Source organism: Cotesia glomerata, linkage group LG6 (genome assembly GCF_020080835.1).
Source record: "Cotesia glomerata isolate CgM1 linkage group LG6, MPM_Cglom_v2.3, whole genome shotgun sequence".
Classification (NCBI taxonomy): Eukaryota; Metazoa; Arthropoda; class Insecta; order Hymenoptera; family Braconidae; genus Cotesia; species Cotesia glomerata.
In genome coordinates, this window is record NC_058163.1 from 8,168,734 (window position 1) to 8,188,482 (window position 19,749).

Consider the following 19,749-nt stretch of genomic DNA (forward strand, 5'->3'; position numbering starts at 1 on the left):
AAATTTTATTATGTACATTGTTTTTAATACACTTTTGATGTAACAATAAATTATTTGTAATTAAATCAATTTTTTTTTTTCAACAAAATTCTTATTTTCATATAATACTCTTTTTGTTCTAGCGGTTTTAATTTTTGTGCAATTTATAGTTTATATATCAGTGCGTATAGTTTGTGAAAAAATTATACACTTTTTTTTAATTATTTTCGTTATATATTATGTATATACATTTAATTTTTAAAAGTAGATTTTTGTAATATATGCTCAAATTATACAACATGCTTCGACGATGATGTCACAGACATTTTAATATATTAGATTTTGGTAAGTGACGCCATCTTCTGAAAATATTTTTATTGGATACCTCATTAGATTTTTCTTTTTTTGAGCGTTACAAAAATTAGGGAAGAAATGTTGCAATTTTTGAACTTGCGTGAGGAAGTTTTAAATTCAATTTAAAACATAAACAATTTGTGATCAAATATGGTCTATGTGTTCTACAGATCATACATGTTCAATATGATCATGTTCACATATGAACTTACATGTTTTAAATAATCATAATCATACATATTCTATACGATCATAATTACATATAACCGTATACGTTACATATTATCATGATCACATATGATCATAATTTTTCTATATGATCATGGTCACATATGATCATAATTATTCTGTATGATCATGGCGAGTTATTTATGAATTTTTACCAAAATCATACAGTCATATTCATTTATTATGTGTAATCATTGATTATAGTAATATGTGCGACCATATATAACTAAACATCATCATTTATGATAATATTTGACTCCATATAATCATTCATGATACCATAAACAGAAAAACATGATTTCTTTTATTTATTTTTAAAATAACGAAATCCCATAATCACATAAATCAATTTAAAAAATCCAAAGAAGCATGTAATGACCAAACCGTAATTAAATCTTTCCTCAATCGCAACACCCCTTCTGTACCAAAGACTTATCTCACTAATTACATAAATTCTCGCATGATAGTTACACATACAACGCAGCACCTCTGTTAATGCTACAAAAGCCTTTATCTAAAAACAAATTACCAAAATTCTAACAACAAAAACAAAACCAACCAATTTTATTTACATCCAAATTCATTAAACATCCCATCTTTGCTTTATTGTGCAGTCTTTTCATTAAAAACCAAATAGCACAACACAAATGATACTTATCGTTCATCATCGACATCGTTTCTAAAAACATTGCCCGGCATCGTTGACGAAAAATTCCCCGGTGACGCAATAGATGACGGAGAAGGGGCGGTAGCAACAGATGTACGGTTAATTGGTGTAATTAGAGGATCAATTCTCCACCAATCAGGGGGTGTCCAATTGGACACCAGGTTCCCCCGGAAATTTAAATCTGGGAGAACCGGAAGCGGTCTTCAAATAACATGATTGCGCTGGATTGTAGAGTTCGAATTAGAGGTTAAATTTTTAACTGAAAACAAATTATTGCTATCAGACGCGTTATTTACACTGCTGGTGCTGCTGCTGCTGCTCGTGGAAAAAGGTTTGTGGTCGAATTCATTCTTGCTATCAGCTATCACCCCGGCATCATTGCAATCCTTCACTTTTTCGTCTGTTTTTGCAAACCCTTCATTTCCATCTACATTTACGTCGTCATCAATTTTCATTGGACTGTTGATCAGATCAATGGAATCCTCGTTGCTCTTGTTGTTGTCGTTGAAAGTCGGCAAGTACACCCGTTTGCTGTCTTTGGCTACCTGATGATCAGCATTGGGTGAAGAACAATTGCAATTCGCCTGCAAGCACGTGGTTGTAGGCGTTGTTGGAGATCCTGGCAAGTTGGGCCATGAATTCACCGCGTGGTGACTCGCGTATAGAGTTCCGCTGTGATAAATAGCTTGGAATGTCAGATCGGCAGCCAGTTTGTTCCCGTTGTTGATGCTATCGCTTAATTTCGCAGACGGCTGGATTGGGTACAAGGAGTACGGAAATGAAGGGAAGAACCGGGGAATTTTCAAATCGTCGTGGTTCAGAAGTGAGTGGTGGTGATGTTGGTGATGGGAACTTGGTAGTCCGGCTGATAATGGCGGCAAAAGACCCCGAGACAGTCCGTTGATGTCGCTTGATGATATTAGTGGCGACAATGTGAACCCGAATTTGTTTTCTTTCTTCATCAGGGATTTGGGCTTCCTTCTCGGTCGATATTTGTAGTCAGGGTGCTCTTTCATGTGCAGAGTTCTGGAATCAAGGAAATTTTTTTAAAGTGTTTTTATTCGAAATTTTTTTTCTTTCTTTATACGGAAAGATTTGTGCTGAAGCTATTGCGTAGTAAACTTTTTTTAATGGGTCACGATCAATGCTTTGGGAATTCTATGAAATGTTGATCGCAAAAGAAAATTTACAATCCTATTAGTTAACTTCTTATAACTACTGAAAAAATATTTTTTTATATATATGGACAGAAATTTTCTTTAAAATCTACACAGAAAAAAGAATTGAACTTCATCCAAAGAGGGTAATCCTTAACTCAAAAATTTTTCGTCTTAATTCAATGTGAAACTCTTCAAAATAATTTTTTTGGTTCAAGACTTTCCCTCTTGAATCAAATTCATTTTTTGTCAGTGTACTGTTTATCGATGGAATATTTTATCATCAACAAAATGTTCTTATTATAAATTTTATAGGTTTTATATTTTTAAAAAACTTGATTGTAATTTAATAAGATAAAATGTTTAAACAATATTTTTTAATTAAATTATTTTTTTAGCTTATTTCATTTTACAAATATGAGGAAAACGGTTGACCCTTAAGACCATCCCTACAGCTTCCCGCTAATTCCATACCTAAGCGCTCAACATTACACTTATTTTACTTTTGAGCTCTCCGAGTTCAAAAAGAAAGCTATTCTATGATTTTGAGCTGTTTGAGCTCTAAAGTCTGACAGAAGTTTCATAGAGCACTATTTTTTGAATTTTCAAACCGCAATAACTTTCGAATGGATGAACCGATTTTCTTGCGGTTTACAGCATTCAACGCAGTTTTTTGAGCTCTTTGAAGGATCTTAGAGCACAAACTAGTCAGACTAAAAATTTCACAGAAATTCTGAGATAAACATTTTTTTTAATTTTTTTCGATAACGATATCTCACGAACGAAACAACCGATTTTGACCGGACTGGCGACGATCGACGTGGTTTTTTTTATGTTAAGAGCTAATTCCTTTTTGGAATCGGTCCGTAAAGCCGTTTAAAAGTTATTTAAAAAAAACCACATTTGAAAAAAAATTTTTTTTCAGCTTTTTTCGGATTTCTCGGAATCAACCCGTTTAAACCGGTATAACCCGACTAGAAATTTCAGTGAGGCAGTGATTTGGCGCAAGTAAGGCATGCCGAATTCCAAACTTGCAGTAAGTGAGGCATCCAAACCAGGCCGAAGTTTGGGATGTAACGCAGTTGCGAGGCTCAGCCTAACTTGGATTCTTGATTAGGTTGCAGTTTGGAAACCACATTCGCAACGAAGAATCCAAATCTAATTCTTTCTTGATTTTTAGCTGTTTTATTATCATCAAGCGAAAATTAATAATAACAAGTGCTTATTTTTTTATCTTCTTTTACTATTTTAAGTATAAATATTAAATTTAGGACTAAATTTTTTAAATATTTCATGAATAAAAAAAAAAAACAAATTCTTTGTTGCTTTTATTTAATATTATTTTTATTATTTAATTTTATTTTTTCTGTAATTTTTTTTTTTTGTTTTTTGGAGCGTTTTTTAATGTGAAGAGGTTTTTTTGATTTGTAGATTTGATAAGTCAAGGGGGAAGGAGATGATGGAGGAGTTAGATACACTAATCACACATAACACTTAACTTTACTTTACACTCGCCTTAATAGTAATTATAATTAGTAATTTTTAATTATTAAAAATCGTACATGTCGAACGCGAGACTCGAACACGGTACCCGACGCACAAGGGCCCTATACCATACCGCGACGCTACGCCGATGATGAGCGACCTCTTACTTCAAGATACTTATAAGCACAACCAATGTTCGGCTTGCCTAATTTAAAACAAATAAGATTCGAATTGGGCTAGCCTAAGTTCGGAAAGCCAAGTTCGCTCCAAACTAGCAAAACTCAGGTTATCGTTACTTGAAACCAGTTCGGCGTTCCCATGATATATCAGACTTAAGGAATCCATGAAACTTTCCTAGTTACGTTCAAATATGGCAAGCCAAACATTTCGTTCTGCCTACCTTGGTTTTTATGAGGTACAACCTAGGCAAGCCTAAGTTAGGCAAGCCAAACTTGCCCCGAATTGGTTCATCGGCATATGCCTCAATGAAATTTCTAGTCGGGTACATGAGACACCATGTTTATATGTACAATACACAAATACTCTCATAAATACACACTTTTATATGTATAGAACTAAAAGGCTTAACCTTGGAAAGACTTGAAGCCAAATATCTTCTCCCACTCCGTTTTAGAGTAATTTGGCAAGAAACGCCGAAGTTCGTCAAACGTTTGGAATGCCTAACTTGCAGGAAATTATAAAATCCAAAGGTCTACGGAAGTTCGGTTTACCGAACTTAAAAGTAATTGGGGCCATCTATGGTAAGACGAAGTTTGGCGAATGTTTGGAATGGCTAACTTGCAGGAAATTATAAAATCCAAAGGTCTACGGAAGTTCGGTTTGCCAAACTTAAAAGTAATTGGGGCCATCTATGGTAAGACGAAGTTTGGCGAATTTTTGGAATACCTAACTTGCAGGAAATTATAAAATCCAAAGACTTACAAAAGTTCGGTTTACCAAACTTAAAGGTAATTAAGGACATTTATGGCAAGCCAAACTTCGGCAAATCTTTGGTTATCGTTACTTCCAGCTAGTCAGGCATTCCAAAGGTTCGCCGAAGTTCGGCTTGCCATAGATGTCCCAAATTACATGCAAATTTGGCATGCCAATCTTCGTTTTGCCTAACGTGGATTTAAGAAGACGCAAATTAGGCTTGCCTAAGTTAGGCAAGCCAAACTTGCCCCTCACTAATTCTTCGGCATTCCTCACTACAATTTCTAGTCGGAAACTTTTCTAGTTACGTTCAAATATGGCAAGCCAAACATTTCGTTCTGCCTACCTTCGTTTTTATGAGGTACAACTTAGGCAAGCCTAAGTTAGGGAAGCCAAACTTGTCCCGAATTGGTTCTTCGGCATATGCCTCACTGAAATTTCTAGTCGGGTACATGAGACACCATGTTTATATGTACAATACACAAATACTCTCATAAATACACACTTTTATATGTATAGAACTAAAAGGCTTAACCTTGGAAAGACTTAAAGCCAAATATCTTCTCCCACTCCGTTTTAGAGTAATTTGGCAAGAAATGCCGAAGTTCGTCAAACGTTTGGAATGCCTAACTTGCAGGAAATTATAAAATCCAAAGGTCTACGGAAGTTCGGTTTGCCAAACTTAAAAGTAATTGGGGCCATCTATGGTAAGACGAAGTTTGGCGAATGTTTGGAATGCCTAACTTGCAGGAAATTATAAAATCCAAAGGTCTACGGAAGTTCGGTTTGCCAAAATTAAAAGTAATTAGGGCCATCTATGGTAAGACAAAGTTTGGTGAATGTTTGGAATACCTAACTTGCAGGAAATTATAAAATCCAAAGGCTTACGAAAGTTCGGTTTACCAAACTTAAAGGTAATTAGGGACATTTATGGCAAGCCAAACTTCGGCAAATCTTTGGTTATCGTTACTTCCAGCTAGTCAGGCATTCCAAAGGTTCGCCGAAGTTCGGCTTGCCATAGATGTCCCAAATTACATGCAAATTTGGCATGCCAATCTTCGTTTTGCCTAACGTGGATTTAAGAAGGCGCAAATTAGGCTTGCCTAAGTTAGGCAAGCCAAACTTGCCCCTCACTAATTCTTCGGCATTCCTCACTACAATTTCTAGTCGGGAAGCATTTTATATACGCCCACACACACATACATACATACAGACATACGGATATCATCGCGGAAACATTCGAGGAAGTTTCCTAGGACTGCAAAACGTCAACATCCATTGAAAACTCGATTTTCGAAAAACGGGGTAGAACCAATAACTTCCCAACTTTTGAAAATTTTCAATTTTCTTCGCAGGAAGTTAGTAAATGTCGAATAATAACTAATGGTAATAAAAAATTATAAATAATACTAAAGTACATTTTAGGACGATTATTTGACTAATTCTTAACTGTAAAAAATTTAATTAGAATGATAATAGTATAAAATTTTATTAAAATTAGCTATAATTGAGCAACAACTGATCACTGACATGTGTAATTTTTTAATTTAAATAACTGATAAGTCAAGAGTGATGCAGTGCCGCCTCAAAGCCGGTGGACAGTACTTTTACTTAAATTAGTATTTATAGTGCCCTTCTTTCCCGCTTCACAGCATTATTTATATTTATAAAAATGCTTACCGTAAGATGGACGGTGTGGCTTAATGTATATAGAATAAGCGAAAGGAAATTTAGTATAGACCGGATAGCTCAAATGGTAGAATAGCCGACATGTCTTCGGAAGGTTCTGGGTTCGAATCCCAGTCCGAGCTATCTAATAATTTTTTCTCGCATATTATATAAACTCACATTAAGATGATCCTCTCCACATTCCTTTCTCAATCCTTTCCTACCAATATCCTGTTACGTGAATGTGGAACGCTTCACGTAATAATTACCGTAACTCCTATTCTTTCCCACTTCACAGCATTATTTATATTTGTAAAAAATACTTGCCGTAAGATGGACGGTGTGGCTTAATGTATATAGAATAATCGAAAGGAAATTTAGTATAGACCGGATAGCTCAAATGGTAGAGTAGCCGACATGTCTTCGGAAGGTTCTGGGTTCGAATTTCAGTCCGAGCTATCTAATAATTTTTTCTCGCATATTCTATAAACTCACATTGAGATGATCCTCTCCACATTCCTTTCTCAATCCTTTCCTACCAATATCCTGTTACGTGAATGTGGAACGCTTCACGTAATAATTACCGTAACTCCTATTCTTTCCCGCTTCACAGCATTATTTATATTTGTAAAAATGCTTGCCGTAAGATGGACGGTGTGGCTTTATGTATATAGAATAATCGAAAGGAAATTTAGTATAGACCGGTTAGCTCAAATGGTAGAGTAGCCGACATGTCTTCGGAAGGTTCTGGGTTCGAATCCCAGTCCGAGCTATCTAATAATTTTTTCTCGCATATTCTATAAACTCATATTAAGATGATCCTCTCCACATTCCTTTCTCAATCCTTTCCTACCAATATCCTGTTACGTGAATGTGGAACGTTTCACGTAATAATTACCGTAACTCCTATTCTTTCCCGCTTCACAGCATTATTTATATTTATAAAAATGCTAGGAAAATTAGTATTACGTGAAATTTATTCGTGACTCCGGTAAAATTTTTAGTAGTTTCAGTAAAAACAATTAATTTTACTGTAATTTTCAATCTTAATGTAGTAAAAAGTAATTATTTATCATAAATTTTTCCCATTTATTATTTTTTACCACCACATTATAGCAGAAATTAATGGTACTTTTCTATATTTCTTCATATTATATTTGTAAATTATTATTTAAAGAATTAACCCCCACCTCTTTCCACAGACATATAAAATAAAAATAGTAAAAACAACTACCCAGAACTTTAAAACGTAAAAATTAATAAAATCTCAATTTTCAAAAATGAGATTGAAATCAAAACTTTTCAATTTTTTTTTTCAATTATCTCAGCAAGAAGTTAAAAATAATCCGTCCTAAAAGTAATCAATTAAATAATTTCGTTACCAATAGTAAAATCAATCTCTTTTGAAAAACAAAAGATATAGATATATAAAGAAATATTAGTATTCAACTGCAAAATGTGATTCAATTTAGCAAAAGGTAATTGAACTAATAGTCCATTAGCGGTCACTCCAACCAAAAGCATTCCAACTAAAAACAAAAGTTCCATTAAATTTTTACCATATTTTTGACATTTACATGAAAATAAATTACTATTAACTCATGATTTCCTTTCATTTTTATCATAAAATCTTCTTTGTTTCAAGCATAATTTCAACCAATTCAATTGATACGGATCCAACTTTTTTCAAATTTTCTATCCTAAAAACCTAACTTCACACAAAAAAGCGACTGCACCACAAGATAACTCTCTTTCTGACTAGCAATTACTCAATATTAAAAGCGTAATAATCTTAGTAAAAAAAGCATGAATACCTTGAGCGTGTGTAAAGCAAGAAAGAGAAAGAAAATAATCGGAACGGACAAGAGCGTGCGATAGGAAGGGAGCGGGTGCAAATCCTTTTAAATCCACACAATTGCGACAATAGAGCTTTATTTGTTATCTCGAGGGCCACATTGTGAGTTGCCGTGAACGAACGGACAGATTACGTTAAGCCAGTGACAGCGTGGCTTCAACGGAACGCCGTCGTTTTAAACTCCCTTATATCTATATATCTATAACTGTAACATTCATGGCAACGACTTATCATCCTGTTTTTTATTTTACGACCTTCCTTCCCATAAAAGTTGATTTTTCATAATTCACTAATACCCCCAAGAACTAACTGGCAATTCTTTTAAGACTCAATCTAAATCAGCGTAATCCACCGAAACCCAATTCTAACAGCTAAAATAATCAACGATAATTACCTCAATCTCTTAGCTTCGTCAATGAAGGGCCTTTTTTCAGATTCGCTGAGTTGCTTCCATTCAGCACCCAATCGCTTGGATATTTCAGAATTGTGCATTTTGGGATTTTCCTGGGCCATTTTTCTTCTTTGTCCGCGAGACCAAACCATGAAAGCGTTCATGGGCCGCTTTATGTGTTCATTGTTTATTGTTTTGGTAGACATGATTGATGACAACTGACAGCAAATTAGGATTACAACTTACCAGCACTATCAACATTATTTAAATCCACGCACTTGATCACATCATTAGCATCCATTTGATCTGCCATCAAACAATGATCATCACTTAACCAACCAACATCAAAGCACCAATTAAAACCAACTGATAATTGAATAGAAATGTTGGAGCACCAAGGTGTCCTGGCAAAGCGACAAGCAAGAGTGTTACTGCTCACATTGGCATGACTCAACACTCAATGTCTGGTATCCAAGTGTGAGGGGAAAATGTTGAGGAAAAGGAGTTGAGGGTGAGTTCAAAAGGCCAATCAGGGTTTGCTATTTCTTCCCACCACCTGGGATTCCCTGTTCTGGGACACTATTGGTTCGCTACCAAGACATGGCGCCGGGATATTACGGCTGCGAAGTACCAGGTTGTGCAACAGGTGAGGGTTTATCAATTCACTGGTGTGCTATTGTCAGTGTTCTCTACTACCACACTCAAGGGTTTCTTTATTGCTAAGTATTAAAAGAGGGAGTCTTTAGATCATGGCCATGATCAGAAATAGCAAATCGATTGTTTGTTCTGATAAGCTCTTTTTTGGTTTAGTTCTTCGGTTCTTGGAGGTTGAGATTCTCTATGGAGATAATTTTTTTTTTTTTGATAACTTCTTATAAAAAAAAAATCTGAAATAAATTATTTGAATTTTTTTTTTTTAATAGAAAAAGTGAAATTTGGATCTTAAAATTTAAAATTTTTAGTTAAAAACGAATTTTTAACGATAAAATTGAAATTTGATAAGGCATCAGAAAAAAGAAATATTAATAAATAATTCAATTTTGATCTGGAATGATTTTTTTGTGAATTTTTTAAATACTCAAATATTTTTTTTTTTAATTAAAACTAAATTTCACTTGAATTTATTGAAATTCTATACTTTAAAAAAAAATTGATCGATTTTAATATAGTTAAGGTAAAAATTGACTACTTTAAATAAGTTTTAGCAATAAAACTATGATAGGAATGTTGTCATTCAAAATTGAATACTTTTCGCGCTTCATTAGCTTTTGTGAAAGAACAGCAGGGGTAGTTAGAGGTATTTACAGGCTTATTAACAATGGCTACGCTTATCGCAGCTGTAAGGTTCCACTGTGTATATATTTTCACGGTGTAATCTTTTGTTTATTTTATTACAATGCAAACAATCAATATTGCAATGTTCAACAAACATCAGCTATGTTATTTTATAACATTCAATAATTCAAGGTATTAGATGTTAAGCAATAATTTTATTTCTTCAATCTTCGACAGCATTAATATTAAAATTTAATTTTGAGATTAACTCAAAGGATTCGCGGAATTAACTTTGATTAGATTTAAAAATTGTTTTTAGAATACAAATTAGTAATAAAAAATTAACTTGATGCAAACAAAAATTTGATGAATTTGATCTAAACTGAAAACTATTTCTCAAATTAAGAACTTTTCCTCTGAATTCAAAATTTTCAATTTCTTGATTCATAAAATTTTAATTTTCAAAAATCGAAAAGCTGTTAGTTCGGTAGAACTCAAAAAATCAAATATTAATTTAATTGTGAAGTTTTGAGGCTCTAAGTAAAGTAATTATGAATGTATTCAAAATAGTTGGAAATTCCAATTTTCTATTTGATTAAATTGGATGTTTTTACTCATTAACAGATTGTTATACGATAAAACCAGAATAAAATAAATAGAATAGAATAAAACCAGTTTGAATTAATTTAAAAAAAAAAAGGTTTTTTTGGAATAACTTTTAAACTAGTGTATCGATCAGTTCCAAAAACTCATCAGCTCTTAACCTCAAAAAAAGACATTGATTGTCGCAAACCGCATCGAAATTAGTTCATTCGTTCAAGAGAAATCATTGTTAAAAATTTTGGAAAAAAATGTTTTTGTTATACTCGCTCCAAAAGTTCAACTTTTGAGCGCTGGGTGGCATCCGATAAGATAGGGGAGAAGGGGGTCAATTGAACCACTCGACTTAAAAAATCGAAAAAATTGAAAAAACGCTTCATGCTCTTAGAATTAGATTCTAATATGTTAAACTCGGATATGATCAAAATTTGAAATCATTGCGATTAATAAATTTTTGAAAATTGAGATTTTCTTATTTTTAGGCATGTAAACTGTTTTTTTCGGCTGGTGACAAATTGTTTAATAATATTTCAATTTTTGAATTAATTGATAAAATTTGAATTGTAGTAGTTGTATATACTTATACTTTATAATCCTCAACTTTGTTCATAGTGATATAATAGTTTATTTATTTATTATTTACTATTAATTGTTATAAAATTATATAGGGTCAATTGAACCAGCAGTCCCGGGGACGATTGACCCATACGGAGAAGCATGGGACATGCGCGCGCATCTTGACTCTACGTGAAAAATACTCAGGGAAATAACCTAACAATTTGATGAACAGAATTTATAATGAAAATTATTTTTAAATTGATTTTTAATTTATTTAATATAATATCTGTGCATTAAAAATGTGCAACAGTAATATTAACAAGTAACAATTAATATATTATTTATTAAAAGTTCGGGTTTGAGTTTTAAATATTATTGGTTCAATTGCCCCCGAGCGGGGGGTCAATTGAACCATTCGACGCGTGATAATAATAGTAGACTGAATAAGCTACCATCCAAGAAAAAAAAAATTATTTTTTAGTTTTAATTCGAATAGTAAAAAATTACTAAACTTTTTTTGGTTCAATTGACCGCCTTCTCCCCTACTCATTTCTAGTGACTCACCATACTGCCATTTTTCCGCGGCCTAGGCCGCAAAATTTACTTCCCCCTTTTTTTCCATACTGTCCTTGTGCAATCGGATGAAATTTAGAACGAAATAAATCAAATTCTAGTGTACCCGAGTCGAAATTTAACGCCGACATAGAACCTCCATAAGTAGTATTCCACTCGGACTTGTGGGCTCAAAGTAGATTCTAGTGGCATGTTAAATTAACTCCGACTTTAGACCTTGTAGTGGCCGAAATTTCCGTTTTTGACACTAGCAGGTCCAAAGTCGGAGCTGGTAGAAATAAAAATTAGGTCTGATATTAAACCCCTGTGCCCTACTTTATGATAATAATAATAACAACACAATAACAGTATGATAGTAATAATAATAATAATAGTTAATTTTCAAGTCTGGCCCATGCCATTTGAAAAAAAATGATAAAAAAAGAACTTTTTAAGTGTCATTTTTTTATTTTAATTTTGATGTAGAACTAATGCAAGTTTAAACCGTTTGACTCTTAATTTGAACCTAACTATCGCTACTTAAAGAAATAAAGTGAAATTCGCCTTCCGTTTTAACCAAGATTCGAACCCGAGCCGCGCGCTTGCCAGACCGATAACTAACCCCTACACCGTACGATCGATGAGTTGATGCACATCTCATCATTGTTATAAACTAAATCTACAAGGTGACGGCTTATTATTTATATAATTTATGTTATTTAATATTGTATTCTTCTATGACTGAAGATTTTGTACATACTTCTGTATATTTTTAATATTTTACTATGTAAGTTATAATGTTTAAAATTATCAATATTAAAAATTCAACTGTAAATCGTTATATTTTAATTTTTTTAAGACCATTTTAATTTTGACGATACGTAATTGTTTTGGTTTAACAATAAATTAAATAATCACTTGTTAATTCATTTACCTGACTTAGTGAAAAATTTAGGAACTTTATGGGCTCATACATGCTATGAATCTAAAGTTTTCAATGGTCAAATATTCAAATTATTACATTGAATCATCATAAGCAAATGAAAATGTATATTATTTGAGATATTGAAAAAAAAATATTTTGGAAAAAAATTTTGAAAAATACCAAATTTGTCAAATTTTGAATTTTCGAAAATCGTCAAAAATGACGGTCGACATTAAAATTTTGGCTCAATTTTTTTTGTACAATACCTTGTACTGATCTTCAACGATCCTGAAATTTTTAGAACTGTGTTTTTTGTTTCTTCAAAAATGGGATTTTTTGAATTAACAGGCGAGATCATCTTTTTCTCGCTTTGCTCTCACAGAGTTCAACGAAACTATCTCTGTCGCACTCCCAACAGCAGAGCAATTGCAGTTTCGATTGGTTTCACGAAACGAATGAAATTTTTGAAAAAAACGCTTTGGGGTGAAATAGTTTATTAAATTATCTATTATCTCTAAAAACGTTTTTTCAAAATTTCCATTCGTTTCGCTAAGCCGATTGAAACTGCAATCAAAAAAAAAAATTCTTTTGTTTTTTGCAACTTCTAAATAAAGTAAAGTTATGCAGATACATAGTATTGTAATTTTGAGCATTAAAAAATTAAATGCACGACCTGGAAATATTAAATAATAAATTAATTTTAAGTTTTTTTTATTATTTGGACGTAATCTTAAAGTCAGTCTTAACACATGATATAATTCGTTATTTTTTCGTTTTATTACTTAATTTGAAGTTGTTGAAGCCACTTATCGTCTTAACACATGATATAATTCGAGATTGAGCAACATTAATGTGCAGAAATTTGTAAGTAAACAAGTATTCGAAAGAATGAAAAAAAATAGATATTCTCATCCCATTATTTCTGATTTTTATTGGAAATTAATATCTGTTTGAGTTATTTGGCGTTAAAATCTGTAATTGAAGTGAATAAACGAACAAAATATATCATGCGTTAAAAAAATAAGAAATTGTATCATGCGTTAAGTCTGACTTAAATAAGATTACATTATAAGTTTACATCCAAATAATGAAAAAAAAAAAAAAGTTGAAATTAATTTATTATTGAATATTTCCACGTCGTGCATTTAATTTTTTAATGCTCAAAATCACAATACTATGTATCTGCATAACTTTACGTTATTTAGAAGTTGCAAAAGACAAAAAAATATTTTTTTTAAATTCGAAAATTCATATTTTTTAAAAAACAAAAAACACAGTTTAAAAAATTTCAGGATCTTTTAAGATCAGTACAAGGTATTATACAAAAATAATCGAGCCAAAATTTTAATGTCGACCGTCATTTTTGACGATTTACAAAAATTCCAAAATTGACAAATTTGGCTTTTTTCAAAATTTTTTTCCAAAATATTTTTTTTTAATAGCCCCAAGTGTCCCCTTTCAAACAAACGAATGGCCATTCCTACATTAGCAAAAAAAAATTTTTTTAATCTTTAATTTTTTTTATCATCATAAATATTTTAAAAATAATTAGTAGAATTTTATTAATATTAAAAGACAGATATTGTCGGATTTGAGGGTTCAAAATCGGATCGGACCTCTCGGTGAATGTTTGGACCCCTGGGTTCAAAGTCGGAGTTAAAGGACTAGAGGGCACTCAGTCGGATCTATTCTGGGTTAGAGGGATCTATATAGGCTCTAAATTTCGACTCGGGTAATTATTTCTCTGCTGGCAGTTTATAACGAAGCGGACCTAATGTTAATAAAATAACAACCACGTTACAAATAAATATTAATAAAAAGATAATTAATATAAAATTAAGTTTTTTTGCTGTTGTAAAACTTCATAAAATTGGAATATGTCATTATTTGCCTTCTATCTCTCAAAAACTTCTTCGAATGCTGCAAGCCCCTTAAAAAACAATTGATTTGATCGGCAGATATTGCAATTTCAAAAAAGTATGTTTTTACAACCGCTAGATTATGGAGCTCGAATAGCTCGAAATAGTAAACAAGTTGTATTTTTGAACTTGACGAGCTCAAAACTTTGAAATAGACATTTTCTCGAGAATTTTTAACTTGTGCATAGCGGGAAAATCCAGCGATGGCCTACAGGGTCAACCGTTTTTCAGATTTTTTTTTTTATGAATATACCAAACTAGAATAATTAGTATTCATGATCCTCGACTACAAAAAAGTATTTTGTTGAGTGAGTTTTTTTATCATTTCTATTTATCGTTTTTCACCCTCGAAAATTATATGATGATAGTAGGGGCGTGAATGTATATATCACATGGGGATGAGACGCCACGCGACCACTGATTATACCATTCATCGACGAACAGACGAAAAGGGGAGCGGGTCATAAACGTCCGACACCCCGTTCTCTGTAACAAAATGCTTCCACTCAACACTACTTCAATAAACTCTTTACTATTCTCAACAGTCAATATATACAATTTCGTAGTCCTTAAATCTTACATCCCCAAAATTTTTAAATGGTAAATTTTTAATTAAAAAATTTTTATTTTTTTCGTATGCCAATGCCGATGTTTTTTTTTTATTGTATATTCATTATCAATGCGCGACATCGATGGAATAAAAAAGCCCAATCAATTTGTAGTTGCACATCTAATTAGCGTAATTAGACGGGTATGTGTCCTGATTGAAAGTATCACAAGCGGAACGGAGTAAGAAAAAAAAGAAAATTATAAATAAAAGATTTTTTGATCGGAGAGAATGATATTCCGAGCACACACTTCGTGACTGTTGATGTATTCACAGTGTGTAACCCAACGGAACTGTATAAAATACTACCCCCCCATTTTCTGTTCACTCACCAATAACTTATTGTAGCGTATTCTATTTTGATATGATGACATGCTGTTTTGTAGTGTACGTTTATTCAAGTGAATATGGAAAATTAGTTGAATTATAGGCACAACATGCATTTATTTGTCTAGTCGAAATCGAATTTATCGCCGCTATTTTTAAATTTAAAAGAAAAAAAAATAGTTGAATAACTATCTTATGGTGTGGATTTTTGAAGTCTATGCACTAAGAAAAAAAAGAGTATTCTTGTTACAAGAATTTAAATTGTAGGAAATTTTCAACACTTTTTTTCAGCTGAAGAAATCACATTTTTCTCGTAGTATTTTCTTTTTTAAATAAAGCTATTTTTTATGCAGAAACAATTCGAAAGGAAATTAACAAGTATTTTATCCAAGACTTCAAAATTTTTAAGATAAAAAATTAGGTTTGTTTTAATATATTTAAACGATTCTATTAGTATGATGTATTTAATATACCACAAGAGGAATAAATTTCAGTTATCAAAAACCTGAAGATTTAATTGAAATATTTGTTAATTTTCTTTAAAATTGTTTTTTCTGTTTGAAAAAAATTTGATTTTCCAAAAAAAATACGACAAGAAAAATGTGATACACTGAGAGACAGTTTTATTAAATACTAATAAACGCTTATTTGTATTTAGTAAAACACGTTTTTGGCTCATGCGCAAATAAGAAATTTATTAAATACAAATAAAATTTTTATTTGGACCAGTTTTGAGATTTTATTGGTATTTAATACGTATTTATTAATATTTAATAAACGTTTATTAGTATTTAATACGCGTTTATTAGTTTATAATACGTTTTTATTTATACACAAAATAACTTAGTTTTTTAGTAGTCAATGAATAATAAGATAAAAACGTCATAATCAGTTTTGTTTTGTTAATAAATGGTTGTCAACAAATTTTATAATAAATCTATCTATTATCACCAAATAATGTTAAACTATTGACGATTATCCATAGTTTCAAATTAAAATATGTAAATCAAGAAATTGAATTTTATAATGAAAATACATAGAACTTTTTGCACGACTCATGATGCGAAGCATCAGAGAGTGCTTTACGATCGAAAAATTTTTTTCGCCTCATTTTAGCAACTATTTTTTTTAGTATTATAGCCTTGTTAGTTCACGGAATCAAGATATTTTGCATACTATTGTCGCGATAATTTAATGGAGATTAATTCCATACTTTCTAAAAATTGATTTACTGCAATAGAAACGGAAAAAAACATCAAAATAGGTCAAAAAATTTTCCTGTCCGTCATGTATGAAACCCCGGAAACACTGTAACTTGTGAAAAAATCAATTATTTGAGTTAAATTTTTTTTTTTTAATTCTAATCGACGATTGTAGGTCACTGAATGCGAATGGTTCATTAATTCAGTGTCGTTTAATTACAATTAATAAAAAACGAAAACTACAAGACTGTATATCTATATATATATCCATGTAAAATTAACATGGATGGTGATATATCTATATCTATAGATATTATGTACATTTTATTCCACCAGGGGCGCTTGTGCAGTACCTTCCTACTACAGCTGTTTTTTCGGCAATTAATTTTGAACGACTTAAGTTTTTTATATTTCATAATTAAATGAGCATTATGAGTCGTGCACTTTTGGATTTTCCAAACTTTTTTTTAATTTTTAAAGGTAAATATTTATGACACTGAAGTTGACAGATAAATTAAAAAAAATTTTTTTTTTTATTTTATAGCAATTAAATTATTATAAAAAAATATGATCAAAAAGTTCCACACGTGAAAATTAATAAAAATTACAAGTGAAAATTTTTAGAAGCATTTTTTTATTGTGATTGATTTTTGTTAAAAAAAAATTTTTTAAATTTACAGCTGACGGCTAACTTCAGTGTTATGATTATGAATATTTATAAAAAAATAATTAGAATTTATTATATTTAACTAACTTTTCTTTTATTGCAAATCACTACATGATATAACAATGGTACCATTCGCACTTGTGATGACATTAAAAGTAAAAATCAAATAAGGCTAACTACAAGCAGGTTATAAATATACACATATATACATTGAATTACTTAAAGAAATTTTTATTTTTATTTGCGTTAAAAAATTGGCCACAATGCATCCAAATCCCTTTCTTTTAACAAAACATTCATTGTTTAATAGACACTCTTCATTGTTTAATAATTATTTTAATTTTTATTCACTATTAATAAACAATAACTCCGAATTTTACGCCTTGACTTTAGGATTAAAGATGGCTGCCGTTAAAGCGAGACTGGCGGTGGTTTTAATAAACACATATTAGTATCTAATAAAGTTTTATTAAATACTAATAAAATTTTATTCACTGCATAAAAAATTATATTTATATGTAATTAATATTTATTGACAAGTAGTACTAAAGTAAAAGAATCAAAATACGCGTTTTTATTCACTGTGAATAAAATTGTCTCTCAGTGTATCTTCAGGTAATAAAGAAAAATGTTGAAATTTTCTAATAACTTAAACTTTTTTAGCAAGAGTGCTTTTTTTTCTCAATAGTAATTTTTTCTCTATGGAGGAGTAAACACAATAACTTTTGAAAAAGTCAATTTTTCAATTCAATTGATGTGTTAATCGACTCATCTGACTTTTGGGAAGTTGTGGAATAAAAATCGCAGCTTAGTATTGTGTTGTTAAATTATAATTAATTTTTTTCCGCTGGCAGTTTTCTGCTTAAGAAATTTTCTATCCTTTGAGCAGTCATTTATAAAAATTTATTTCTAAATACAGCTAAAAGACAGCTGATAACTATACTCAATTGTTGCATTGGCGGACCAAAAATAATAGCGAGTTTTTAATCGGTTGTTTTTTTATGATTCAAGCATCGGAAAGAAAGATAGCGTTCAATTCGTATGGCACAAATGCTATCCGCAGAAAAATCTAAGCGAGCTTTAAAATTGAATTGTAAATAAAATTAATTTCTTGTAATGGATTTATTTTCGTTTGATATAAAATTATTAAAAAATTTTAAATGGTATTAATTAATAATAATAATAATAATAATAATAATAATAATAATAATAATAATAATAATAATAATAATAATAATAATAATAATAATAATAATAATAATAATAATAATAACTTATTGTACATTTTATCAAACTTTATGTTTATTTTAATTATTCATTTGAAATAAAGATCAAAAAGATTAAAATTTGATAAAAACAAATAAAATTTTTGAAATAAATAATTTTTTTGTGTCCACTTTACCTCTCATCTAAATCACGACTGCTTAATAAATGATAATATATTCATTATTCATAAAAAAAAGTAAAGTTTGTTATTAAGCTGAAAGGGATTAGTTAGCAAATACCAACAGTTCCCGCATTTTTATCTCTGATTACTGTTTCTTGAGAAAGTTAATTTTATTACCGAGTCAAGTTATGCTGTATATATATATAAATACAAATTCAAACTTTTATAAGTTTCGTTTTACGTATATAAATGTAAACATTTGTGTTCTTATTCTTGGGTGTTACTTTTTACCATTTTTATGCAAGGACAAGAAGGTTGAATCTAGGCGAAGATGAATGAGAGAATGGGAAGATGAAGTAGATATTTAAGATGCTTTCTGACACAACGAGTTTACAATTTATCATGACAATATTCCCATGATTTTCTTCGCACTCATCTCCTCGGCTGAATGTCTACTAATTTTTGTTTATATTTGTATTCGTCGTTTAAATTTAGTTTTTTATTGGTAAAAAATTATAAAATCGTTTTTAATTACAAAATTATATTATTTTCAAATATTAAACATTAATAAAAATTTTCCCAATAACTATCATGTTTATTATAATTATTTATTAGTATTTTCGTTAATGTTGTGGTACCTAACAAAAAAATCATTCATCTTCATCTGATATTGACTGAACAGTAATCAAAACATTTTCGTAGTATTTTACTTTTTTTTTAGTACAATTACAAACTGACGAATTCAAATAATTTTTATGTTGTACTAATGATGTTAATTACAGTGAATATCATTTAAATTATAATTTATAATTAATTTTTTGTCATTTTATTAGTTCATAAAATTATTTGGCTATAATTTGATACAAAATAATATCATCTATTTTTCTATGTTTTAATGTTATCAATGTAAAATGTATACATTTACTTATAAGTAAGTAGATGACGCGGTGGTAAGCGAGCGTAATCTATATATATAAAAATAAATTGCTGTGCGTTAGTCTCGCTAAAACTCA

The 19,749-nt window shown here is 30.6% G+C and overlaps 1 protein-coding gene across 1 annotated transcript; it reads right to left on the reverse strand.

The window, feature by feature from the left end:
• Window positions 1-368: 368 nt before the first annotated feature.
• On the reverse strand, window positions 369-9,301 carry LOC123266583 (transcription factor SOX-14-like). Its single transcript, XM_044730890.1, has 2 exons — window positions 8,721-9,301; window positions 369-2,254 (listed from the first exon to the last, which is right to left on the reverse strand). The coding sequence occupies exons 1-2, from the start codon at window positions 8,921-8,923 to the stop codon at window positions 1,432-1,434; spliced, it is 1,026 nt and encodes a 341-aa protein (XP_044586825.1). The 5' UTR covers window positions 8,924-9,301; the 3' UTR covers window positions 369-1,431.
• Window positions 9,302-19,749: the final 10,448 nt, after the last annotated feature.

What these genes read in the sequence shown, in the direction of transcription:
- LOC123266583 (XM_044730890.1), bottom strand. Translation starts at nt 8,923, where the DNA reads ATGTCTACCAAAACAATAAACAATGAACACATAAAGCGGCCCATGAAC. An exon ending in GACGAAGCTAAGAGATTGAG is followed by an intron (nt 2,255 to 8,720) that starts GTAATTATCGTT and finishes CCTTGATTCCAG; the next exon opens with AACTCTGCACATGAAAGAGC.